A 19160-nucleotide genomic window follows, 5' to 3' on the forward strand; every position below is an offset into this window, starting at 1 on the left:
GTCAAAAATGTGAAAGTGGGACGGGAAATTGCTGGAGTAAATTAAATGTGCACAGTATACGGAGAGTGTTATTAAGGGAAAGGGAGGGCAAATGGAAAATCGATTTGGGGACTTCAGTGAAGCAGTGTAGCCTGAGCTTAAAAAAATATCAAAGGAATGTGCTCTCCAAGGGCTACCGAACACACCGGTCCTGGTAATCATGCCAAAGGTGCTGATCAGAACATTCAGGAAGCCTCCCATCAGGAAACCAGAAATAATTGTAGGGGATGGCAGGAGGACATTAAAAATAAGCCAGTCCATTGAACTACTGTGGCTTTCCTGAGCCACAGGGTCTGAGGGTCTGTCTGTCGTCGGAGCTAATCTCTCTCTGTCTGCTGCCATTCCTGAAATGGCCAGCCATCATCAGAGCGTCTGGATGGTGGTGTACTTTATTATCAAAGTTCCTGAGGCCAGCTCAGATCTTCTCACAGAGAAGTCCTGTTAAGGCTTGCTCTTCTCTGCTTATTAAAGATGACACAGCACTACTGGTCAAATTAGCACTGTGAACCTCAGTGCTGGCTTCACGGAAGGACAAGCGGTCCATTGCTGCTGCCCTGGATTTCTCTTCCTGGTTCTGGTTAGGAGAAGTAGATGACTCTTTTACTGACCATACCTAGATGTGGCCACGCTGTTATTTCATTCATTAGTTTCTCCAGTTGGAAAAGGCTCTGTGGAGGGCTCAGAAGCTTCCCTGGGCAAGGAGGGGGCCTTCTTCCCCGTCTCCCACCCTCACCTTCGCCCTACGCAGTGCTGAACACTCACAGCAAACCAGAGCTGTGCTTCAGCATCAAAATTAAGTCTAGGCTTGGCTATGAGCACCAAAGTACGTTACTCATACTCTATAGGAGCTTTCAGGACAGTTTCTATGTTAGTTCTTGTCAACCCTCAGGCTGAAGGGTGACATGTCTGCTGTGTACAGATACAGTGGTGCTTGCTTTGCTACCAAAAACTTGGTTCCTCTGGTTTTTCAGGCTTCATTTCAGTCATTGCATCCTGGGTCACAGGGTCAAGGTAAATTCCATGAGGAAGAGTTTCCATGGTGAGCAGCAGTACCAAGAAGCAAATTTTGCCCCTTCTTTATGCCATCAGTGGTAGGACTGGTGTGGTCCCACAGCCCCATCCCATGCTTCCCCTCTTCTATGAAGACAGCCAGGGCAGTGAAATCCAAAATAGGGAATCTGGCAGCATTCATCTGCAAGAGCCACAGGACAAAAGAAGTCAAATGAGTTGGCTAAGTCTATTCATAAAAGCAGTGGTAGGACTTGAACCCATCAAACTAATCCTCACCATCTGACCTTGCAAATCCCGGACACTTAGTACAGTGTGATTTGGAGTTAACCCCTTTCCTTGGCTTCAGTGCTGATGCCGCAGTGCATCAGCGCCTCCACATCCATCATTCAGCAGCTCAGAAAGTGAGGACCTAGATAAATTTCTTTATTCTGAAAAATTAATCTATCCCTAGTATATTGCAGCCATTAAAATGCACATAAAGCAACACGTTATTTAAAATTCTGTCTAGAGTGCTTATGGTAACAGCTGAAGTTTCATCTAGGCTAATAGATTCTTTCCACATTTCTCCCAAGTACCAAGTTCTTCAGCATCACATACTCATCAAGGAAAGGCTTTGCGTTGGGGGTTTTGGTGGGGATTTTTCTTTCTTTCTTGAAGAAGCAGCAGCATCTTGTTTCCTTAAGTTCTGTTTGCTGTTTTCCGTATATGATGAAGAAGTTGTTTGGCCAAATACTCCTTGGACATGCTCCCTTTCTCTCCCTCCTCTACGTTGCAGAGATATTCACTGTAAGAAACGTCTTGGCTGCAATATAAGGGGTCGAAAGGAGACTCCTTATAATAAACAGCGTCTTTTTAGCCTAGTTCCCCGGGAGAAGGAGGCTCCTGGACCACACTGTGTCTACACAAGCGCAGAGCCTGGCAGTGTTTGAACACTTCAGCCAATTTAAACCAATCTCATAGGGAAGCTGAGAACTCTCATACATCGTATTCCAACAGGTTTCATAAAAAAGGGAGCTGGGTAGGGGAGAGAGACTCTGTAACTGAAGGAAGCAGGATCCTCCCCCTTCTTCAATAGCAGAGCACCCCGTGGGAACTCACCTTTGGGGCCCAATTCTGTAGGAATCCAGGCTGCATTTGTGACCCTGCATGCAAGGTCCTGCTTTTTTGCAGGCACACAATGACAAAGAAGATGCCAGTTTAGCCACAGGCGCAGTTTACTTCATTTCTGCCATGATTTATCAGGACAGTGGCCCAGGTTCCTTAGAAATTTTTGCACAAGCAGGGTGAGAGTGACTTCTGCTTGCAGCTGAACATGAAAGCCAGTTGGCTTGTGCCTTGCTCCAGGAGTGCTGATGCTGTGAAAAAGGCAACGACAGCGAATGCAACGGTTAAATGTAGATGTAGCAGTTGTATATTCCTCTTTATTTTGAAATACTGTCATTAGGATTTCAATCTGCATTTCGAGGAGTGGACCAACTTCTCCACTGGAGTCAGTGGTGCTATGGTAGTCCTCATCTCTTGAGCATGAAGTCCAAGGATCTTTTGTAGTACATCAATACCTTCTTTGTCCACATCCTTGGTCTCTCTATATAGGACAGCTGAAATAATTTGACATGTTCCATGGTTTGTAGTAGTTGGACATTTAAAAAATTATTTACTTTTCATTTCTCCTGAAACTGCCCTAGAACTGCACTCAGGAGCACAAAGAACCAAAAATACCAGGAACCAGAGCCCAACAATACCCAATAGCTCTACAAAACTGCATTTGTATGTGCAGCAATTGCAGGTTATTTCAGCTACATGCCAGTTGGTGCCTCTCAAGACTGCTAGTTTGTGTTCAGTCTCTCTCAAAGAGTGTGGGCCTTGCATTCATCCCAGAAGATACTCTGAGTAATGTGAAAACAGTGAAATCACTTTGCTTGGTCCCAAAAGTCAGTTTTCATCTTCAGCTCCAGTATCCTGATGGGCTGTCTGTCTCTCCAGAAATTTTCAGTGCTGATCAAAGGCATTGTTTTAGAGGGAGACCTGCCCCATGCTTACTAGATGAAAGGATGAGATCAATGATTGAAGAGCTTTTGTAGGAACCATGAAAGGTTTTTCAGGGCTCCTTCAGAGTTTTGAGGCTCCCTTGAAAAATGGAGAAGAAATGAGAAAGGAATGTAGGAAGGAAAGCCAGTGGAAGCAGAAGCAACATTTGAAAGTCTAGTGGGGAAGTGGTTTGTGTAGCTTTGTATCCAGCACTGGGAGGAAGAGCCGAGACTGAAAATATAAAGTTAAAAGAGAATTACTGAAGTAACACTGCCTGAGAAGGGAGGCAGTGGGCAGGCCAACACGGAACTCTGGGGAGAGAAATTAAAAAGACTGTGCCATTTCTCGGAAGGCTGTTCTCTTTTGCCAGGTTAGGTTTTACTTTGTGTAAGTGGTCATTAGTCAGACAAATGTGGCTCTTCATCAATAAGGGTCTGGAGCACCAAGATTCCTGTACTGCAGCATTCCTGCTGGTTGGGACAAATGTAGGGAGGATGAAGAACGTATGTTGGGACATACTGCTGCTGCCGTGGGTTAGTAGCGTCACCCAACGTGCTTGGTGATGGTTAGCTCATACCGTAAGCTTTGAGCAAGGACCTTTCACCACTAAAGCTAGGGCTGATCATGGGATGGGCTGGACTTTTTCTGAAGCAGTGTAATAGTCTGCAAATGTAAAAACTGGTTAGCAAGTGCTACAGTAAATGTTGACCAACAGATTATACTACTTTTTTTTTTTTTTTCCCTCCAAATCCTCTTCTTCCTCTTGTTAGCTATCTTTCTAAGGGCTTTTCCTCTTCAAAACAGTCGTTACCAAAATTTGCACTAGCAGCTTGGCATCACGTCCTTGTATTTTTAGTTTGACTGAGGACATTGCTGTAGGCTCCAGATCTGCAGAACTCAACCTCCACATTCTGCAGGAGTGGAAAATGGCAATATTAGGAGGCTTGGGCAAATTTTAATGTATCTTAAAGCAAGAGACCATGAAAGTGCAGTATGTCCCTAAAAAGGTCCAAGGAGGGAGGGTGAAAATCCTGGTTTATTGAAATTGGAGGGCAGAGAGGGGACTGGTCCGCAATGTTGTCGTGCCCACCACTTCTCAAATGATGGTCATCGGTTCGTGTTTGGCTCTGCCTCTCCCGTTCAGGTATACCCCCCGCGAGCGGCACTGGCACTCTGCAGATCTACCTAATCGACATCAACGATAATGCTCCTGAGCTCCTGCCAAAGGAGGCACAGATCTGTGAAAAGCCAAACCTGAATGTCATCAACATAACAGCCGCGGATGCTGACATTGATCCAAACGTTGGGCCCTTTGTCTTCGAGCTGCCAAGTGTGCCATCTGCGGTGAGGAAGAACTGGACCATAACACGGCTGAATGGTAAATGGGGCAGGCAATCCTGAGGACATTTGGACTCTGAGTCACTAATGAGGCCACGTGCGGTTTCAGACTTCCAAAGTTTCCTACTTTTTTATCTGATTTTTATTTTTTAAAGCACATTATGGCTGACATTATAGACAAGATAGTTAATCAGAAATGATTTGTATCAGACCTGCAGCATAACTCTAAGAGCCTTGGCACTTGGCTTTTTTTAATGCAGTTCATAATTATGAACAGTTATCAGTAGTGAACAGATTATAAATCATCCATAATGGCCAAGGGGAAAAAAGCTATTATCAGTCTTCCTTATGTTCCAGTGTAGTTGTCATAAGCCACAATCAGGATCAATGTTCATTCCTCTGACCGTAATTGTGTAAAGGCAGCCTTTTTGTTTACCGTGGAACCAGGAGGGCTAGGTAAGTGTGAAGATTACCAGTATGTGAAGCATTTTTATATTGCAGCATGCCACCACAGATGGCCCTAATTGCTCCTCTTATTGGTAGTTTCAGTAGAGGATGGGAAATATCATGGAGCCGTGGGCTGGTTTTGGCTTCAAAGCAGGTCCCTCTCGCTGAGGTCTGGCACCCTCTGCCAGGGGCAGTGGCTTGTGCCCTTGCAGCACGGTCTCACAGCTTTTGTATCACAGCAGGAGGGAACACGAGAAGGATTACCTGGCTGAGCATGTCATCAATGGGTTTCCCAAAAATCCCGAGGTGGGAGGCAGGGCAAGCAGAGAGCCTGCGCAGTGGCCAGGGGCAGCCCAGACCCGGGGAGCATCATCCGTGCTTCAGGGTTTGCATTTCATGCCATTTTGAACACATGCAACTGGATTTGCAAATGGCATCGAGGTAGGTTAGTGCTGTGGCGAGAACACACAACAATTTGCAAAACACAGGCCGATTGTTGACCAAACTGTTAGGGCAGAAGTCTAAAGCTGTCCTGCCCAGGTTGTTGTTGATAGCCTCTTCTTCAGGACTCAGAAGACTGCTCAGAGGAGCCCTGCCTGTACAAGTGTGACTGCAAGGCTCTACCAGACTGCCTGTCACCTCTCTGTCTGTCTTGGTCTCTCCAGGGGATTATGCCCAGCTTAGTTTACGAATCATGTACCTGGAAGCGGGTGTGTACGATGTGCCGATCATCGTGACAGACTCAGGAAACCCCCCCTTGTACAACACATCCATCATCAAAGTAAAGGTGTGCCCGTGCGACGAGAACGGCGACTGCACCACCATTGGGGCGGTGGCCGCAGCGGGGCTGGGCACGGGTGCCATCATCGCCATCTTGATCTGCATCATCATTTTACTGAGTAAGTACCGCAGGGGCTGACGCTGCTGGGAGACGTCACAGTTCCCATCCTGTTCCTTGTGTCCCATTTCTATACGTGGTATTTTTCAAGAGCCGTGCAGGCTCCGTGCAAAGGCCGGCGCTGTGAGCTCTGGGCTGCGGGGGGTGGTTCACACATCTGCGTTCGAATCTCCTTCACTGCAGCGTCAGCAAAACGAGCTAGAGCGCTCTCTGCATGCATTGGTGGCCTTTTCTTCCTCAGACTTCCAGTAGCTTTGCAAACATCGTTACACCTGACAACATCCTGTAAGCAGCAAATGCAATACGATTCTCCACATTTTGTGGGAAAAGTTGAAGGACTTATCCAAAATCCTGTGGCAGACTCCCCCATAGCTCTCAGGTCCCTGGCTGGCTGTGGATGTATACTGGCTCCCAGTACCAGAGGCACTGGTTATGAGAGTCTGGCTAGTCCCTGGCAGAGCCAGTGCATAGCTGTAGTTTTCTGGTTGTTTACAGGAAAAGAAGAATAATAGTTATTCCCATTGCTTGTAAAGTGACAACAGATGGGAGAACCGTGGTGGATTGTGAGTGTTTTTAGAGGAAGGATCTCCAGTTTGTCAGGAGCGCTGGGGTGCTGGGGGTGCATCACAGAGAAGGGCTGGCCATCCCTTTGCTCGAGGCAAAGCCATCCCTTTTGCCCAGCAAGGCTAGTAGTCCCAGGCTTTCACGAGCATTACCAATAACCATGTGTGCACACACTTAAAAATAAAAATGATGTCATTATAACTTCAAGCAGGAGTTGGCACAGTAGGAATAGATAAAAACGAGCGCTGAAAAGAACAATGAGGTAAATATTCATCAAGAAACACAGGATGAAACCGTGGGGCTCCCATTAAAGCTAATGGGAGTTATGGTGCTAAATCACACTTAATATTTACCCCCAGTGTGTTTAAACAGAGAGCAGACAGAGCGACATATGCTGCAAATGTCACCTAATGTGGCTGTGATATGGTACATTAAGAAAATGGGTCATCTCTGGGCAAACATCCACCGTCCTGGGCCAGCGATGGGAATACGTTGTATAACTGATACACCAGATCAGGCTGGAGAGCGAGCGAGAAAACCGTGTGTTTGTGGCAGCGCAGTCCCCACTCCTCATCCAGCCCATCCGAAGCGGTGGAAGCATCCCCGTGCGTAGCCACGATGCACAATTTCTGTCCTTCGTTAAATGTGGGGTCCCAGTAACAAAATGGTTTAGGCTGCTCCCTGCAGCAAGGGCATTTGTTGTGAATGCACCGCCCTTGCACACGCGGCAGAAGACATGGTGTTCGTCCATCCTGCGACGTTCGGTATGCTGGGGTGTGCAGACGTGTTGCTGCCGGTGGGCCAAAAGTTTGCACTGGAAGCCGCAGAGGTGATAAAACACAAGCCTTCTTTTTGCTGCTCTCATATAAATCTAGTGCTAAAATATGATTTAAACAGTTGAAAATCCTGTTGACTGAAATTAACTTCAGCTGAAGGACATTTGATTTAAGAGATTCTTCCTTTCATTTTCAGATACATTATCCCATTTTAAATTATGGGTTTTATTACAAAAGCTTATTTTTACATTCATTGTAATTCTAATTGACTTTTTTTTTATCTTCAAGAGCTGCAAAGCACTGTATCAGTGATGAAAAATATAATTTGCAATGAGCAGTTTCCCAGTTACATCCTTCCAGTGTTTTGCCTTCTTTCAGTTTTATATCATCACCTCTGAACAATAGCCTGGGAAAAGGCAGATGCAGGGGTTTTTTGTGCTGTTTGTCCGTTTTTGAGTCAGCAGGTCAAAGTTTGACGGCTTTAAAAGGAAGAAGCAGCAACGGGACAGATCTGAGGTTGCTCAGGTGAAGGAAGTTTCTGGCTTTACCTTCACTCAAAGGTTTTTTCTTCTTCCTGATACCTGATGTATTAGCTGTACGAATAACACATTCCGAAGAGCAATGCAATAAAAAATTGTGAAGGGTGAAGACAATAGATTTCAAGGAAAACTACATGCAGAGTGAAAATGGTTCTAACAGCAGTAATAGCACTTCCCATTCTGCAGAGTGAATAAAAGGAAGGAGAGTGCACTACATCCGCTATTGACACTTTGAAGGTCTTTTTTTTTTTTTCAAGGTAGCTGTAAAGGCGTTAATGGCACAGGTTTTTTCCACAGGTGCATGAAAAAGTAGCATTTAAAAAAAAAAAAAAAGGAAAGAAAAAGATAAACCCTGGTAACCATTATAATATTGTCTTTGTGGACTAGGCAGGTATCTTGTTGTGAGAGACTTGAAAAGGAACAACGGGAAAAGGACTTCAATAGTCTCCTAAATAGCTGAGGTTTTATATTGCAGATAAGAGTTACATTTTCTTTCCTTTTCTTTTTTCTGTCTTGAATAGATGTAGGATAAGCATTAAAGAAATGCTGAACTATCTGAAAACAATTCTGTTAGCTGGCAGGCAAGGATGGCAGCCAATTGGCACACAATGGCAGTAATTAGCTGTCCGGTCCTCTTCTGCTCACTTCACTGAATTCCTGTTGGGTATGAACACTTTGGTGCTGGGAGGAAAGCCTCAGATGCTCCTAACCACCTCCCCACGCAGTGGGGCTGCGGGCTGCCCGCCCATCTCCACAGGGTCCGGTCTGTTCTCCGTCCTTGCCCTCGGTGAAGGGACACAAGGGCTCCATGAAGAGGCAAAGGGAAAGAAAACCCTGCAAAGTATGAAACGCTGGGAAACAGAAGTTGCTTGTTCTCCTAACACAGCTAAAAAACACAAAGAGAGTTTGGGACCTTACATGCTTCCTGGGTTCACTTGTGTTGGCTACATTGGTTTGACATAGTGAAGGGCTGACCTAAGTGAAATGAACCTGAGCCATATGTCCCCACCTCCCCTGTCCATCCATCTCTCCCTTTTCCGATTGCCACCATCACAGTTAGTGTGTGGCTGACGTGAAGAACAGAGGGAGAAGCAGACACTGGGAGGTGTACCTGCATCAGCTGCACAGGCTTAGTTTCATTTTTGGTGGCATTATTTGCAGCTACTGAGTATGAGAATGAAAACTAAAACATTAACAGGTTCTTGAAGCAGACAAGGTCTTGTTGCCTCGTGTTAATGGAGACTGAAGCTCCCAGAGCAGCTTCCGTGCAGTAAGTCACAGGGAGCGCACAGCCTCTGGGACGTGGGTGGCCCTTTGAAGGATGAGGTTGTGGAGCAGGGAGCCAGCATTCCCTTTGGGTAAAGTTACTTTAAGTGGGGAGAAATTTCGCATGATTCAAGAACTGTTTATCTCTCTGTTACTGTACTGAGAGATTAGCCAGGGCCTGGCACATAAATGCTGCTGCCTGAGGAGGTTGGCTCTGTGTTACCAGATTTGCTCTCCCTTGTTCTGCAGAGCTAGCCCTGCTCTCTGAAAGGATTTCAAATGATCTTAGATCTCCTTTGCAAGTCAATGGCCAAATGCGTATGCTAATATCCTGGCTAATGTGATCTTGGAAGTCTAGAAAGCCTCCCTCACTTACCAAAGAAAAGTATGAGGGAGCCCAAATCGGATTACAGGACCGAGTGTTACCCACCTTCCCCAAACCAGTCTTGTTTGGCAAACTGCAGACAACAGCAGAATGAGTGCCATGCCCAGGGCTTGCAGCCTGAACGGACATCTCTGTCACGCTGGTGGAACAGCCACTCGCGCAAAGGTGCTGGTCGTTTGTACCCGTTTGCTTCTCAGCACCTCTGCAGCTCTCTTTCCTCCACCTTTATTTCATGGCCCTGAATAAAGCAAAGGTGGAAATCTGATCCTGAAAATTCAGAATTTAGATCAAATATTTTCAGAAAGTGTCAGTTTTCACACTTTCTGTTTGTTTTTCCTTTGATTGTGTGTTTGACTTCTGATAAACATCAGCTCAATCAGCATTTGTGATGAATCTTAAAGAAATGTTTGTACTGGAGGCCTGTCACAGTATTTGCAGCTCTCAATGATCTCTCCCTTATGAATTAGAGCATGCAATAGGATAAAATTGTATTCCTCTTACTAGCAGCCGGTGAGGTTTTCCATATGGAAAAGGGCAGGTGAGGCATTAGGACATGCCACCATGCTCTGACACACGCAGCTTCGCCTCGCACCGTGTGGGGTCCCAGCTCACCCAGCTTCTTCTCCGTTACAGCCATGGTTCTGCTGTTTGTGGTGTGGATGAAACGCCGAGAGAAGGAGCGCCACACCAAGCAGCTCCTGATCGACCCCGAGGATGACGTCAGGGACAATATTCTGAAGTACGATGAAGAGGGAGGTGGAGAGGAAGACCAGGTGAGAAGAGTCCGCGGGTTGTGGTCAAGGAGCAGCTGTGTAATCTGTATTCTCAAAAAGGCAGAAACCACATTATTTTCACTGAAGTAGTTGCAGGGGGTTGTGTTTGCCCTTGTTTATGCCCAGGCAGCTTTATTGGCTTCTCTGATGCATCTTGGACATCGGTGAGAGCCAGCTTACGTCCAGCCTGTCACTGGGACACTCTCCTGTGCAAACAGGACCGTGCCGGGAGGACGATACCACACGGATTTTGCTACCCTAGACCAGCTTCCTGGGGGGGGACCGTAAATCAATCCATCAACACTCATGTTCAAACCTTTTATTTCCATCATTCAAATTGTGTATTTTACCATTCCCCGTCAGAGATCTTGGTAACAGCAGCTAGCAGCTACCACCATCCCCCAGACCCGTGGCTGCAAGCACTTCCCTTGGCTTGCTTGAGCCTACAGCTTCTGTGGGCTTTCCCTGCATTTACTTACTCATCTCTAATGTGCCTTTAATTTCTTTTAATTTCTGGACATAGTTTCTGAGAAATGTCTAAATAGATTTGAGGATTTTCTTTTTCACTGCGAAGCATACAGTGGCAAAGCTCTACTTGGTGACAAAGCCCTAAGCCACAGTCTGCCTGAATGTGTCAGCTTTTCTGCGCTGGCTTCTTCTTACAGACACCGATGCTGATGTTGCATGAAAACTTCCCTGGCCTGCACTCCTGGGATGTGCTGTCCTTCCACTACAGATGTATTTCCTCAGCTAAAATAGCAAGATTTGTTCACTCCTGTTTAGGTTGCTAGTTTTTTTTATTCCTAATACAAGTAAAGAGCTCAAGACACTCTAAAATATGAAGTTCACGCAAATTACGTGGTTCTGCATCGTATAATGGCTTTATTCTTGCTTGCTTGAATGAACTGCATGGTTCATGGGTCTGTGCAGAGGCTGCTGTGTCCATGGTTGGTGTTACTGAGTCCTAAGGACCATAACTGGGGCTCGTACTTAAGGATGAGACAAAGCCACTGCAGCTTTGGTCCCGGTGGCATCCGAAGGCAAGCGGGCGAGCCTGACGAAGAGCCACCACGGGCAGCTGAGGCAGGGACTTTGCCCAAAACTTGAGAAGTTCTTATTCAATGGAAAAATCCTTGCAATTAGCATTTCTTTTTTCTTGTCACTGACAAGTTATTTATAAATATTGCTCCTGGAGGTTCAGTCATCCCTGTCTGAGCACAAGAATAGTTTTACCCGTAGAACAAAGTACTGTTATAAGCATTCAAACTAGCTGAAGTGTCTGGTTTCAGGCAACTACACTGTAGGCTTTAATATTTTAGAAAGGATTCGTTAAAAATAACAGCAAAGGAAGAGCAGCAAAACACCATTACCTACATGAATACATTTTTAATGAAATATTACCTGGTTCTCATTCCTTGATGGAAACTACTCTGTTGGGATTTTTCACAAGCGGAAAGAACATAATTACTTTGAAAGGCCTACATGCATAAATGCAATACACATTTTAATGTTTTTACTTCTGTACAAATGTAATTGCAATAATATGTCTACCAACAGTGTGTCTTTACATTATATTATGTATTTCATCACAAAGTTATGCACATACCTGTGCACAAGCAAACAAAAGTCAATTTTTTATCCCAAAGATTTAGACACCGTGTAAAATATTCAGAAAGTATTTAAATGTTTAACTTCTGTTTTAAGATAAACTCTTAGGAGGTCAATTTTATGAGCTACTCAGAGGTCAGGTTCATCTGTAATTTAGATAGTTAGAGGTGCTACATACCCAGGAATGAGATTTGACATTGAGTTTCAGCTGAAATAGGATTAAGCTCCTTGACTTGTTTGTACATTGGGTGAGTAGATGATCTGAACGAAAAGCTCTTGGTTTCACACCGTGCCTTTCCATTTGTCACAGGATTACGATTTAAGCCAGCTCCAGCAGCCGGAGACCATGGATCATGTGCTGAACAAGACACCTGGAGTCAGAAGGGTGGATGAAAGACCTATTGGTGCTGAACCGCAGTATCCCATAAGACCAGTAATCCCACATCCAGGGGATATTGGTGACTTTATTAATGAGGTATGTTCTGCAGGGTGTCCTGTGTCACGTCTTACAAGCTTGACCAGCCAGCTAACATCAGCTGTGCAGCGTTTCCCTGGCTGCATGGACCAAGTGATGCTATTACTCACATGGGAAGCCAGGGGAATGATTGGCATGAGCACAGGACTTGGCCTAAGAAAGACACCGAGTCTGTAAAAAGCCAAAGTGCAAACAAAAAGCCCAAGATTTCTGTGGATATCCCAAGCACCATGCTTTTCAGCATCCAGGCAGTGTAACCTGATCCCACTCTCTCTTGGATTACTGTGAATATTACAGTTGCTGTCAGTAAAACCATTGTCTGGAGGTGGACAAAGGACTGTCGTCCTCGTGGGGAGGCGGTGGCAAGGCAGCTGCGTGGGTTGCCTAAAGCCAAAGGCACCGTTTCTGGCTCCTGGACTTGTGATTGTTTCACCAGTCTGGGCCTTCCTAGTGAGCTCTATTTGGTCTAAAACCTCAAAGACTTTGTGGAACAGAGAAATTCAGCTCAGAACAGAGAGTGTTTATTTTATGTTAAGTTACTGCTCCCTTATCTGCTTGTAGAAATATCTTCCCATTTAGTATTTCATATCTAATTTTTAGTTTTGAGTGATAGAGCGGTTACAAACCAATCAATGCATTATTTCCTCCAAGACAAAACACACCATCCATTTCCTAAGTCAAAAAAATAAATGTTATAGCAATTTAATTCTATTATATCCATTTCCTGCTGTGCTTTTTCTCATTTTCATCATTAAAATTCCTTCTCCCTTTGTTCCTGCCCATCCTTCACACAGACACTCACACACATCCACGCACGTGAAGATTCGCTTTTACACCCTCCGGCCGCTCTTCGCTGCGCTAAAACCTGCGCCATCTCCCCACGCTGAGACCGCGGTTTCTGAAAGTGTGAATGCAGAACATTTTGTTTTATTGCAGACCTGTCCCACCAGGCTTTCCCGACACTGGGCTGCAGCAAAGCAATTCTTTTTCTCCATATCCTGAAGCCATTTCTGTGGCCAGCCTACGCCGCTGCCCACAACGTTGGCAGTGCTTCCCAACCCTCCGCCCAGGATTTCACACCCAAAGTCTCTCCTATTTGCAGAATTTTGCTAGGAGTGGGTTTGTTGTTTGTTTTTTTTTTCCCCCACAAGGAATCAAAATCATTGAAATTAAATCCATGGTTAGTGGTAGGAGAGGGTGCTGTTCATTCTTTCCTTGGCCAGGCTGGACCCTCGTTTTGTCCCCACCCTCTTTGAGCTTTGCTGCAGGGATCCCAAACACCCCACCAGCCCAGACCCTTCCCCAAACACCGTTCCTTAGCACCATTGCTGTAAAACCCCATGGCGGGTATTAACCACCACCGTAAAACCCCGTGGCAGGTATTAACGCCGTGTGTTTGCCCCCCCAAGGGCCTGCGTGCAGCAGACAACGACCCCACGGCCCCCCCCTACGATTCCCTCCTGGTCTTCGACTACGAGGGCAGTGGCTCCACCGCCGGCTCCGTCAGCTCCCTCAACTCCTCCAGCTCCGGGGACCAGGACTACGACTACCTTAACGACTGGGGGCCCAGGTTCAAGAAACTGGCGGACATGTACGGGGGAGGCGAGGAAGATTAAACTGACCTCACATTATTTAAAAAAAAAAAAAAAAAGAAGAAGAAGTAGAAAAAAAAACAATTAAAAAAAAAACCAAGCCCACAGACGACAACATTAACAAAAGGAGCCGATGCAGAAGCAGGAACTGTACAGATGTGGCAGCTTTTTTAATTAATATCCCCTGCTGACTGTACTGTTATTTTTAGTGGTGATATAGGAGGTTTCTTTTTTTTTCCCTTTCTTTTCCTTTCCTTTTTTTTTTTTTTAGAATATTGAGCTGTCTCGCATGAACACTTGTCTCTGCTGCAGGTTTTTTTTTTTGTTATTTTGTTTTGATTTTTTTTAATGTCAGCTGGGATATTGCTCGTTTATCTGCTTTATGACTAAAGAGAGTGAAAGGCACTCTGTCTTAACTTGAATTTCTTAGAACAGAAGCACTGTTTTTAAAATATATATATATATATATATATATGAAAGTGCCTTTTGGTGCATGTATCAGATTCCCTTCAATCTCAGGAGTGATGAAAACAAACATAACAACCATCCTGGGCAGCACTCCCTGTGACCCTAAGCCAGTTCTAGCTGGGAAGGAGTTAACAAAAAGGAACTGTGGAGATTGTTTCTTTTTTTTTTGCCTTTTTTTTTTTTTAAGGGGGTGACTCACTCTGGGGTGGAAGAGGTTTGGGGGTTGGGGTCGGGGGGAGGATGTTTTGAGTCGAAATCTTAACAGCCATCTTTAAGCCTCAGCAGGTGGTGAACTAGTCATCATGTTGTATATAATTTAGTGTTATCAGATGCAAAATATTGACCGGGGGCTCTGCCGTCACCTGGTCACACTCAATGTAGCTGCATAGAACTATAGCATTGATAAAGCCTTTGGTTATTGCGACAGAAATCTCCGACAGCCCTTGCGTAAACCCTACAAAGTAAATGGTGAAATGACCAAAGGCCCATTTGTTTGTTTTTATGCTATCGGCGTGTTTTGGCTCCCACGACCTCCTGAGCGATGTGCATCCCAGCTGGTTCAGGTGGTGGCGTCCCGCATCTCCGAGGATGCCTGCTGGCACGAAAGCCGGTGCTGTTTCCCTGGCGTAAGGCAGGGGTTTGTGTGGCGGCTCCGCGCGAGGCCGGGGCAGTGCTAAGGGCAGGAACGGTTCATCAGCACTTTTGCCATCCGTAAGTATGAAGTTAGTCTAGTACAGTGTTAATGCCTTGGAGCATTAGTAGCCAAAGCTCAACAACATCGTGTGACTCAGCTAATGTGTGTCCTTTCTCTTTGATGGGTAGGCGCTGCTATCTGTAGTAAATGGTTTGTTTTTTTTTGGAGAAGAAGTGCAACGAGGGCCTATTCAGTATCTTGTGGTTAATATGCTCAAGCATTGCCAAGTATGCAAGAGGTTTTGCAGCATCCGGGCGTAATTCAACATCAGTATTATACATGGTAGCATACTACCTAGTTTATATGTAGGGTCAGTTTAACCAATAACAAATAGTTATTAGCCTTTTTTATTACATTTTTCCTTTACTGATTTGGACTAGTGGGTTTATGTCTAATGTTTGTAAAATGATTTAGACTGCATGGATGTGTAATATAAACCACATTTAATGGATTATGAGCCACTTAATTAATGTGCTATGAAATCTTGGATTACCTGTGTTTTATATTCTGCAGATGGTTTTGCAGTGGGTTCGCTAAAACTTGTAAAAGTGCTTAGATATATTTTCATTTAAATCCAAGAAAGTGCACAGTATTGGAAGGTGATTATCCAGGGGATAATCGTGCTTTTTTTGATATCTCGATTAATTCTCAAGTTGAATGCTAAGAGTTAAAGGGGGGCGGGGGGAGCGAGCGCGTGCACCGAGAGAGCGGGAGAATGAGAGGGTGAGAGCTTGCGGTGATGAGTGGACATCGTTTTAGAGGGTATACTAGGCTGCAAGATCGTCTCTATAGATTTTTGAAATGCTCCTAGTGCATTTTATATTTCATTGTATCATATTTTCTATAAAATGCAATTTCTGTAAATTAATGAGCATTTGAAATGTGTCCTGTATGAAGTGGAATGTGGTAAAAGTCTGCCCGAGGGGACTCCAGCGTTACCAGTATGTTATTAAGCACCACGGGTGTGATATTTCTTCTTTGTCTTAGCCGGTCGGTCGGTCAGTCGGTGGGTCAGTTTGTCCTTTCATGGCTCGGAGAGCTCACCCAGGTTTCTTGAGGAAGCCAGGAGGCGATGGCTCAGATGTTGGGAGAGGGACAGGTCCAATGGCAGCAGTGAGGTGAGGACGTTACTGCACGGCGCAGGCCGGCAGCACGTGCCTCGGCCAGGGTGAAGCGCAGTGCCTGGCAAACTGCCGGCACCTGACGCCTTCCCAAATTCCTGTTCCATACCTGGGAACTCGGTTGTCTCATGTGGGCACTATGAAAGTCTCAGTTTGCTTCTGCCACGTACCATCCACCTCCTCCTGGCCTCCCTGGGCAACCGTCGCAGCCCCTGTCCTGCAGCGGCCTGGCGCAAGCGGCCTGCATTGCCCTGTAGCCTCTACTCTTTACCACGGACACTCTTCATTCTTCCCCTTCTCTTTCGGAAAAGCCACGGGCTGGAATATTTCACCATCTGGGTTTTGCACCTCTGCAGACAATGCCCGGCACAGCAAAAGTAGTGAATAATAAAAACGCACGTAGTGTTTCTCGCTGATGACTGCCCGTCAGTGTTTTGTATCCGTCACCATAACCTCGTCCCCAACTCAGGAGAAGGACGCGGCTCCAGGGCCGGGGCAATGCTGGTGGTTCTCCATCCGTTGGGTTGCTGCTGCTGCCTGCCAGCTCCGCGCAGCTCCTGGGATGTCCGTGCGGATCCTGCAATGCCGGCCGGCTGGGTCTCCGCTGTAAGCCATGCAAACCACCCAGCGCCACTTACTCAAGAGTGCTAGCTAAATCCAGAGCGCTTGGTGCTTGATATCTCCTGTGGCTTTGGCTGGGGTGATGGATTTCAGGTAGGGAAGGGGATGGCAGCAGTGCAGGACGGCTTCCGTGGGGCCAGGGCCGAAGGCTGTAGGGCCGGTTGGCAGCATGCATCGCGCCACTGTCGCCCAAGGGATGTGCCGTAGGTGAGAGGAGCCACTTGACCGTGAAGGAGACGCTGTCAGACTTCAGCTTGTCTGAACATTTCAGGTTTTTAAGAACATTTATGCAACCTAAGTCAAACAAAATTGTTTGATTAAAAATAAACCAACCTGTTTCCACTGGAGACTTTTCTTTTTTTGAATCAGCGGGTATTTTTTTCTGCAGCATTTGCAGTCCGGACACAGCAACCCTGTAAGCCTATAAATCAAGCCAACTAGTTTATCGTCTTTTGACCCAGTTCTGCTCAGTCTCCCTCCAGGACCACCTCCTCCTCCTCCTCTTCCTCCTCCCTGCATCCTCCACCACTGAGCTTTACGGCCCCACAAGTCGCAGCAGCGCCAGGCCCCTTTCCTCGCAGTGGGACTGGCAGAAGGTGAGCAAGGAGCACACTGAGCAATGAAAATAGATCACTTCTCGCAGACTATTACTGATGGTTCCCAACCCAGCTAAGAAAGCTTCCATTAACCCATGGGGTTGCATGGAGAAGGTGACTGTGCAATTGCTGACCCCAACTCTGACCCTCGTGTACGTGACACGGTGGTGCCATTCGCAGTTTCAGGTGATGGTGGCTCACAAGGAGCCGGCGCAGGGAAACGGCTGCTTTGGCTGAACAGTCACCGTTTTTCCTTACAGGCCACAGAAGTGGTTAATGCGTTAAGACCAGAATCCTTCTTCTGTGACTAATCTAAACTAAAGCATTAAACTTAAACTAATTAAAGTGGTGGCCACACATCTGAGCCCCCATTTTTTGCACACCACAAGGCAGTGGGGAAGGAGATGCCTCCAGGCAGGTGGAGGGGAGCCCATCTCCAAAATACTATTATCACACCCCGTTATCCCTGTACCCCACAGCACTGCCCGGGGACCCCACTGCAGCTCTCCATGCTGCCTAAGGGACGGGGACAATGAGGTCCCAGAGCGTCCAGGCATGCCAGACACCTCCTGTGGCCTCCCTACTCCAAGGCACGAGGATTGCACATCCCCGGCCCAGGGACCATGCAGGTCCCACGTCACTGCTGTCCCCACAGCCACCGCCACAGAGCGTGGCCCCACGGCCTCGGTGCAGCCCCAGCCTGTTTGTCGTGGAGCCTGTAAATAGGGAGAGGCATCAGTCATGAAAATGCTTTGCAAGGCAACGGGGAGATTGAGCAGGTAATTAATGACAGTAAATAGGAAGTCGCTTCTAGGTGCCCTATGTGCTAGTCATAGTTTTGCTTCTGGTTTTGTGTTTTCTTTGCCTTTTTTTTTTCTTTCCCTTTTTTGTTGGACCAGGCGATGCTGTTGGTGGTCGTAAGGCACTGGTGGGGAATTTGCTCCCCTGTGTTGAGCCACTTTGGGCCTCTTTCAAGGGGTTTTGGGGAAAGTGGTGTCTGAATCCATCTTCAGGAGCACGTGGGACTTAGGGGATGGCTGTATCGCCTGCCGCTGCTTCGCATAGGGTGGGTGTTCGGGCGTTGGAGAGTGGAAATGGTCAGTGCAGGGTCTGTACAACACAATATGCCAAGATTGCAACTTTATTTAGTCTCAAAAAAAATATATTAAAGGTAAAATATGGGAATTTTATTTGTGATGTCTTTTGGAGCTCTTCATTGTAAGTGTAAAAAGAAAAAATGGGGGGTTGGGGGAATGCTGTGTAACGATGAATGCGTATGTTTAAAACAGCAGCTAGACAATGTAGATGTCTCCCACGCAAAGTTAACTCAGTTTCATGGGGAAAATAATAAAAAAGTTCTCTCCAGTACACACCAACCTCATATACAATTGCTCACATAACGTGTACATAATGTAGTTACTGCTTGAAGCTACAATCAAATAGAGGAAAGAACTACAACCTATAGATGTATCATTGGAGCACTTTCTCTTTCTTTTATTTTTTAATTTTAATTATGGTTTTGCATGTTTCCTTTTATGATGGAGAAGCTGTGTAGCAGCCCGCATGACCGTGGTTGTTCCCAAGGAAGACTTCTGCTGTTCTGCTGTATTCACGCTGAAGCGCAAAAGCAGTTTGCATCCGTTAACCCAGTTCAAAAACCTTTTTTTGTAACCGTCAACAGCACAAATATTTTGTATTGTTGTTTGTACCATTTTTGTACCAAAAACAAAAGAGGAAAAAAAAAAAAGGAAGAAAGTAAATGTTTTCAATGTGTTTTTAGTGCCACTGCAATCTTGGTTTCCAAACTGAGTAACAGCTTTGCTGATTTATTGTGTATCAAAGCTGAACTGGCGCACTGACGCCTGGCTCCAGTGTAATAAAAATAAAGTCCCCCTTTTGAATAGTCTCACTTGCTTTTTTT

The 19160-nt window shown here is 45.9% G+C and overlaps 1 protein-coding gene across 1 annotated transcript in view; it reads left to right on the forward strand.

The window, feature by feature from the left end:
- CDH4 (cadherin 4) overlaps positions 1–14211 on the forward strand; it is a 445447-nt gene extending 431236 nt beyond the window's left edge. Inside the window, exons 12-16 of the mRNA XM_086760833.1 lie at positions 4223–4456; positions 5529–5762; positions 9925–10064; positions 11983–12147; positions 13557–14211. Coding sequence (XP_086616959.1) covers positions 4223–4456; positions 5529–5762; positions 9925–10064; positions 11983–12147; positions 13557–13763 — 980 coding nt within the window. The 3' untranslated portion in view covers positions 13764–14211. The remainder of the gene's footprint in view (positions 1–4222; positions 4457–5528; positions 5763–9924; positions 10065–11982; positions 12148–13556) is intronic.
- Positions 14212–19160: the final 4949 nt, after the last annotated feature.

Source organism: Chlamydotis macqueenii, chromosome 16 (assembly GCF_036417535.1).
Source record: "Chlamydotis macqueenii isolate bChlMac1 chromosome 16, bChlMac1.mat, whole genome shotgun sequence".
NCBI lineage: Eukaryota > Metazoa > Chordata > Aves > Otidiformes > Otididae > Chlamydotis > Chlamydotis macqueenii.